The sequence below is a fragment of the Penicillium canariense genome, assembly GCF_028826845.1.
Source record: "Penicillium canariense strain IBT 26290 chromosome Unknown utg000008l_segment0_segment0, whole genome shotgun sequence".
NCBI lineage: Eukaryota > Fungi > Ascomycota > Eurotiomycetes > Eurotiales > Aspergillaceae > Penicillium > Penicillium canariense.
In genome coordinates, this window is record NW_026622735.1 from 43099 (window position 1) to 50847 (window position 7749).

A 7749-nucleotide genomic window follows, 5' to 3' on the forward strand; every position below is an offset into this window, starting at 1 on the left:
AGATACCTCTTCATATTTCTGGTGCCCGTCGATGCATCGCTTCTCACTCTTCATAACACATAGAATGAGGAAATTTTTTAAAAAACCAGCTCACATAAGAGACAGTGACACTGAAGGTACAGTGGATGGATGGATGGATGATTTCATTTAGATACAAGCTTGATACCCCTTTTCTATCCAGGGGCGGATATGACTACTTATAAACCTAACGGGTACCTTGATACTACCTCGCACAACAGCTACCTTGTGTCACCCCTATACTAGGACCTGGGATCCAACTTTGAGAGGGGTCAGCGTACATGAAATCATCCATCCATCCATCCATCCACTATAGCAGTATTCTCTTTTCAAGCCATCATGTCGAATTCTGTCAAAGTCACCCCTTGAACATCTGTCTTCCGTATCCTCACTGATCTTCCCAAAAACTGTAATCGTTCTTTAATACCCCCTCTCATCCCCTCATCTTGCTCATCAGGGTAGGTCAATATAACACGGCTCTTTCCCTTTTCCTCGCATCTCTTATTCATGAGCTCTGAATTAGACTCTGAACAAAGGATGGCAGTTTCAACAATCATACCCATGTACCCACATCGTTCTAATGGATAGGGATTCGACAGCAGATCAGCCGAAACAGGAAGGCTCTGCGGCTCCGACAACAAGAACGATGCCAGCTGGCCATTTATGCAGGCTTGATGAAGAGCCATTTCGTCTCCGCCCCGCGCGAAGAATTCAGTGTACATATGTCGAAGCGCCATTCGCTCTTGCGGTATCCGGCAATTGTAAAATCCATAGTCCACAGCGACAGCCTGCATCGGTTCTGCGGCCGGTAATCGAGTAAAGCGCTTTAATTCCCAAACGCTCTGGTGCCATGTTCCGACGATGTTCATGAGGGATCCAAAATTGCGCAGCTCCGCGATGGCGTGCCCTAGGCCGTACTTGTCGAACAACCCGATCATATCGGACTGTTCCATGGCCTTCCAGAACTCTTGGAATTTGCATCTGTTAATAAGCATCCTGTAGAGCCTTGCTAGCATTTGAACAGCATTGTGATCTCGAGCCGTACAGAAGCCAAGGAAAATCCAATTATCTTCGTCTGCATCTGGGACGAATCCGTTAAGAATTTGATAGATGAACATGTATGCCTCGAGTTTTTCTCGCGGCTTCCACTGAGCGAATGGGATTTTACGATCCCCTGGTTCGAGTAAATGCAGTAGCGATTCAAACTCGATATCGTAGTCTGCGCCGGCAGCGAAGCCATCCTGCTGATTTAACCAATACATTTCTCGTTGAAGTGAGGGAGAGCGTATCTGAGAGCCGCGGAAGAGGAGAAACTCTTTCAGTTTATTGCTTCGCCATGCCTCTCGGAGTTCGTCCTCTGTGACTCCATAGTTATTCACTAGCTGGCAATATATGTGAAAGATCCTTTGTCGGTCGATGGCGGATGCAAAACTTAGGAAGCCAAAGGCCTTTGCCACGTTGTCCTCTGTAGGAAACTCCTTTCGCTGGCAGGCACGAATGAAGTAGTCCGCCTCATCTAACGGTCTTCCGAGCAGACAGGAAAACTTGTGCTCAGACCAGTGCAAGGTTTGGCACATTTTAGTGCAGTATAGTGGCCTGTCACATTTTGAGCAGGGGGTCGGTGAAGTTACTGTGGTACGACATCGGGCGCAAGACCCGGATATCAGCTGGGGTCCAGTCAACTCTAGCGGTTGTATCTTGTCTTTCTCCGTAACATCCGATATCTCAGGGGTATCTAATTGACTTTGGTTGGCCCTATAGTAGAGATTAGTGTCTGCTAGTATTAAATATTAAGCCTCGTACCTTCCAGCCATTGCCCTTGAGCTGTAGGCTGACAGCCACTCCGCCTGTCTTGCAAGGGTTCTAGGATCCGGGATATGGCGATTGAATGGGGACCATGTCTCTATTTTCGATGCCACTGGAGTTGAAATAGTTGACTCCTTGACCGCATTGACGCGTTGGGCATCATCAACAGTACACTCATGCCGCAGTATATCTCGGAGATTCTGAACCACAGGATCAAGTTTGCGTTGATATGAGGACGGGACAACTAGGGAGCTGGGTAAAGTCCATTGGGAATAAACTTTGCCATGGTTGCTGCGCACTTGAAAAAGATCCAAGCCCTGCAAAATGTGGCCACACATAAAGCAAGTCTTTTTGCTGATACCAAGATATAGAAAGGTTTGAGCTACACTGCCCTCGCTAATAAGATGGGTGACCATTCCCATTTCAGCATGGATCCATTTCTTCTTTTGGAGTTGTGCCTCCAGCTTTTTCCGGTATTTGTTGGTTCGCATCATGGCTTGGGTGCATAAAGAGAGGCTCGGTGGAACCTGTTTCGCTTGAGATCCGGGGATGAGCGTAATATTTATGTTCTGGAAACCTTCGATCTCGCGTGCTGCTTCCCAAAAGGTATTGAAGGCGTATTTAGGACGACAAAGAAAACCCAGCTCACGGATAACTCTTTTGACCTGCGTTTCTGTAAACAGTCGATTGGTTTCAGAATAGAAAGTTGTACTGTAGCAAAGATCGTTCACAATGTTCACTAGGTCTGTTGAAGAGACCTCTCCTGAACGAAACGCCCTTAAACATGCATCTAGCTTCCACATTTCCTTCTTTTTGTCTATCAGAGAAAGAAGCTGTGACGCATGATACTTAAGGCGTGGAGTATAGTATTCGCTGAAAAGTGCTTGGAGGTCCGGTAAAGATTCCATATCTAGAGATTCTGGTATTCATTGCAAATTAGGCTTGTAGGACGGGTTTATGCTTTTCAATCAATCCATGGATGTTTGAAGAATACCTCTTTTCGCAACTAGTTCTAGCTGCCTCGCCATCTCCTCTAGAAGATTGATGTCCTGTTCCCCCCATATAGCATTCCTAAACGCAAGGATGGTTACTTCGTCATCAGTCTCCTGCATAGCTGTACAAGTTACATAGTGCGCGTCCTTTCTGTAGCAGAGGATCTCAGCCAACTTATCGAGGAACCGCATCTTTACCGACTTCAAAACCTCCTCCGTCAAAAAAGCCGCAGTTCTCGTTGAGGATTGTTTATCGTCATCCGTTTGCTCGTCATCTGAACCGTCCGTGTAGCCATCCTCTTCGTTCATATTTCTCTCCAAAGGAGCACGTTGTTGATGCCTGACTTGACAGATTGCAGCCAAGGTAGTGATATCTGATTCCATTTCTGCTGGGAGATGCCAAGAACTAGGTTCGTGGCTATCTGTCGGAGCAGATGAGGGAAGAATTTTGACGCGTTTCATTTTGTCATATACGTATCATGAATTGAACATTTGTGTCTCTTGTTGATTCTAGCACGTCCTCTTGAAAGAGGGGGGAGGGTAGGGTACTGTACATTATGCATGGAAAGACATCGAAACCCAAAGCTGCGCTTTCTATGTGGCTTGACTAGACTGGCCACACATGGAACAACACATCATACATATCAAGAATTTTAACGGTAAAAACCCTGCGGCCAATTCTTTCCCGGAGGACGGATCTCAAGGCCAGGGTCTGTGATCTGGAAATTCGAGGATCGTCGGCGCACGACGATCAAGGCGACCGATCGTAGAAACTTGACAGGAAGCAGGTAGCCGTTGTCTGCCAACCGCAAGACATATTCAACCAGGGCTTGCTCCTCTCGCTGGGTGAGATACTGCTGATTGGCGGCTTTATCGGCGATAGAAGGCTTGTTATTGGCCCGCTGCCGCAGGGTGGACGCGATCCCGGTCAATCTCGACCGAATTGGGTATGATGACCGCGCATGACGTTGACGGGCTGGAGACATCGAGGTCAGCTTTAGTAGAGTATCCTGTACGGCATCTAATTACTGCTTGAAATGAAGCCATTCAGACCGCGAGAGGGCATAGGAATATGAATACTGCGAATTACGCGGACACCGCCAAGAAAGTGGATTCCAGGACACGTTAGAAGTCTTGGGAAGGTCAAAACCTATTGAATCCCCAAGCGCGGATTCACATCCTGTTGGTACTGTAACTTTCGTTTATCTGTTGAGTGCCAAGCTTAGTTAGAATCAAATAATCGAATAATCGCGGAGTGCTTGACGTTCATTGTTAATTTCCACAAGTCTGTCGAGCATGGCGATGCTGTATTCAAAGTTGACCTCATAGCGTTTTTGACCGTTGAACAAAGAGGAAAATTGAATATTGTCAGTTGAGCAGAATAAACAGTCTTGAGCAAAAGTTGATGACGCGGCCAGGGTGGAAAAAGCAAAGGAGATACTTGACCGTCAACGGCCGAGCAAATACAGGTGGTACGTTCAACCGGGCAAATTTTCATCATTTGGCCTTTGTCACCTGGAGTGTTAAACAGTTATTCTTGGTGGGATTGGTCAAACCCCGCATCCTGCCTTGATGTGGGTCGCCAGTCACGTGGATTTCAGGGTCAAACGGATCCCCCGAGGAACAGGGAATTTTTTCGGTTCGCCCTGGAAACAGCCTCATTTATGTACCATCGTCCTCTCAATAGGCGCTAAGCCTAAAGCGGCTAGCACAGGCTGAGCCAAGGCTGATTAGTCTCGAATTACGGCACGTGATGTCAAGGTAAGACTTTGTACGGAGGGTGCTAAGCCATTTACAGTAAGTTAAAAGTTATTATAACCAACTTTTGTAGAACATAGACTTGAGATGGCAGCGACAGACGGATACACATGTTGTTTTTTCTCCCTGGGGTCTCCTTGAATTACTAGTTATACATGGCCTTTCGGTCTTCGTTATGGATCCTTTCCCCACAATAGCCGGTGGGCTATCGCAAACCTCCATTCCCTGATGATCACTTTGAAAAAGTCAAGAAATACCAACATCAGCAATAGGACGCCGGTTACACATCCAATCCAAGTGCTAAGCCAGTAGCAAATGGCAAATAATATGGCACTCGAAAATCTCCATCAGCATCGGAGACAGCGAGGTTTGACCTGCCTACAGTTCAGGAGAATCGAGGAAAACGCAAATGCAAATATCATGGGGCCTTGAATTCTAGCGAAGTACGCTCGATACTGATGATTCACACGCTGATAATGGCTTTTCCCCAAGAGAACAGGCGCGTAGTAGTTCAGTCGTGTCAATCGGATCTCTCCGTAATGATATCGTCCCGAAACTTCATTATCCGTGACGTCGTTGAAATGGGCTGTGAAGTGGCAGGACCCAGGTCAAGTCACGTCTTTAGAAACCAGGCACAGAGCCGGATCTTGTCCGATTCGTAGATCTGATTCAGTTTCACGTACCCGTCCTCACACGAGGCGCTAAGTCTAAAACAGCTAGCTTTGAGCTAAGCCGAGGAAAGTTCAGTTCAAATTACTGCACGTGATGTCAAGGGCAGGGGCACGGAGGGTGTCACAAGACATCAAGTGAAATGAAGGTTATGGTAATTAGCTTTTGTCGGAAAACAGCCTTTCGATAGCAATAGTTTGATGCTGTGCATGGCTTGAATAATCTTCATCAAGAAATGATTTGGGAGCAAGTTGCATTTGGCATGCAGCAGTATCTACGAAGTGATGATTGTAGGTGCTTGCTTGAACCACGTACGTGTTGGTTGATTCCGCCTTGCCAGCAAGGCTGAGGTGGCATAGCCTCGCTGATAACGATCAGGTTTTGGCAACTCAGCCTCACGTTCTTCTTCTTTGATTAAAGTCATGTATGATCTTCTGTACTAAAATTTATAATCAGCTTACTAGAAGTTCCATCCCGAAAGGATTCCCAGCTACCCCATTTATTTAAACAAGCACATTTTGTACCTCACTGAATAACCAGGCCTCCTGCTCCCCGAATATGGCATTATACGTGACAACCGCCATAACAGGGGCAACTATCGCCTTCCAGATCCTAGTTGCAGCTACTGACAGCTTCTGCGGCCTGTCAGGCCAGGACTCCATTGCGCGAGCGATCCTCGCACCGCTAGACTCGGCGGCCGGACTGCTTCTGATCTTAGCCCTTCTCCACTATTTTGAGTTTATCCACGGTGGCTTCTTTTTCTATCTCCCGCGCTGGACCCTGCTGCACACTCCAGATATCATGCAAGCGGTTCCAAATCTCGAGTTCCCGATCCGGACGGATTGGAGGCAGATCGAGAAGCCGACGAGGATAGCGCAGATACGGTGGAGGAGGACTCCTAACGAGGTTTGTAACACGTCTTTAGAGTAGACGAAGGTGTTACATGCTGATTTGTAGATGCTTAGGAAGCGACCGACTATGAGGTTATTCCCAATACGAGCCTGTTCATCGTTCCGTATATGAGGGCTTGGGTCTCCCCACGAGCCTCTGCTGCGAACCTGCTACAGCATGAGGTCGTGATGAGTAGGGCAAGCACAGGCGAAGCAGCAGCTCGATCCCTCGCCCAGTTTCTAACCGTGGTAACATGGAGCTCGATCATGTTTGCCGTACACAATGTCGTCCTCTGCTTCTACATCGACAATTGGAAAATCTATTTCGCTCTCGCGTTTGCAGGCCTTGGGCGCCTTCTGCTCACAGTCTTTCAAGCTTCAAGTATCTTCACATACTCGTGCCACTACAAGGGTGTCTGCACCTGGGCCTCGCCACCATTCTTCCGCTCAGATCAGTTCGAAGCCTGGACATGGGACCAGGTGAGACAGGATGCGTTCGCGGCATCGGTCCGCACGTGTCTCTGTCGCTGGGACTATCCCACCATAGCATTCCACCGCCTAGTGGAGCTTCTATGGAGCCCTGTCATCTCGTACATCGTCCCATGCCATCTCCCTGGCGCCTCGATGTACTCGATGTTCCGCAGCCCACCGCAAGATGAATATGCGACGGGTGGCCGTCTTGAAGTCAGGATTTCCGAGCGGACATCCAGCTCCGTCCGAGACGTGTTCAACATTCGATTCGTGGGTGTGCCAGAGGCCATTAAACTACTCCTGCGGGGCCCGCTGATTCCTTCTTATGAGGAGAAGATCCTGTTTGGCGGCTTGACTGCTTTGCTCGCTCTCGTGGGGATCGCGGAGCCCGTGGTTGTTGGGGTAATGGAAGCGAGCGGCGTCCCCAAAGCCTTATATCTGCTGGAACAGGCTGTTGTTGCGCTATTTCGGTATTATGATTTCTGTGGTAGTTCGATCAATACGGAAATTGGACCTAGTGTTCTGGTGCCGGGACCGCAGGGGGCGGATCCCGAGGTTGGGGGCCCGGGGCCCAGTACTAATCTGCCACAGGCATCGGGGCATATGATTGATGGAGAGCATAACGAACAGGACCTGGGTGTCCGTGAGGTCGAGTAAGCATGAGGCAAATATGTATCTTGATACTCGGTTTCTCCGGCGATGTGTTTCTTCTATCATGGGCAAGACTGTTTGAAATACAGGCCACAATACATGGACATAAAATATCTATACGCGGTGGTTTTTCCTCCCGCACTATACATCCTCATAATTTGATGCGGCCCCGAAACATTTCTACTAGAGTCATGGTTCCTTAATGCAGGCCATCTCCTAGTTGTAGGGTTGTGGGGCGGCTGTTCCATTGAACGGCGGTAGTATTTTTCATACATCAAGTTACATGATTGTTTCATTCCCGTGTATTCGCTTTATCTGTATTTTTGTTTGATGTACCTTTCTGCTGCGAAGAATTCCACCAAAAATGAAATATTTCTAAGTAACATAATTATGATGATATAAAAAGGTAATATAGGAGACCGGTTAGGCAAATTGATGCAATAGTGTCTTTATTATTATCTCAGTCGCTTTTGTGGACGATCTTGACGTCATAG

General features: G+C 47.8%; 3 protein-coding genes across 3 annotated transcripts; 1 reads left to right on the plus strand and 2 right to left on the minus strand.

Moving 5' to 3' along the window:
• Positions 1-347: 347 nt before the first annotated feature.
• On the minus strand, positions 348-3200 carry N7482_010054 (uncharacterized protein; the record flags this gene model as incomplete). Its single annotated transcript, XM_056692178.1, has 3 exons — positions 348-1773; positions 1822-2743; positions 2819-3200. 3 exons carry the CDS (start codon positions 3198-3200, stop codon positions 348-350), a joined length of 2730 nt encoding a protein of 909 aa, XP_056538135.1.
• Positions 3201-3469: 269 nt separating this feature from the next.
• On the minus strand, positions 3470-3802 carry N7482_010055 (uncharacterized protein; the record flags this gene model as incomplete). The annotated part of the gene is made up of 1 exon (XM_056692179.1): positions 3470-3802. One exon carries the CDS (start codon positions 3800-3802, stop codon positions 3470-3472), a length of 333 nt encoding a protein of 110 aa, XP_056538136.1.
• Positions 3803-5478: 1676 nt separating this feature from the next.
• N7482_010056 (uncharacterized protein) lies at positions 5479-7261 on the plus strand (the record flags this gene model as incomplete). The annotated part of the gene is made up of 3 exons (XM_056692180.1): positions 5479-5533; positions 5833-6149; positions 6209-7261. The coding sequence occupies 3 exons, from the start codon at positions 5479-5481 to the stop codon at positions 7259-7261; spliced, it is 1425 nt and encodes a 474-aa protein (XP_056538137.1).
• Positions 7262-7749: the final 488 nt, after the last annotated feature.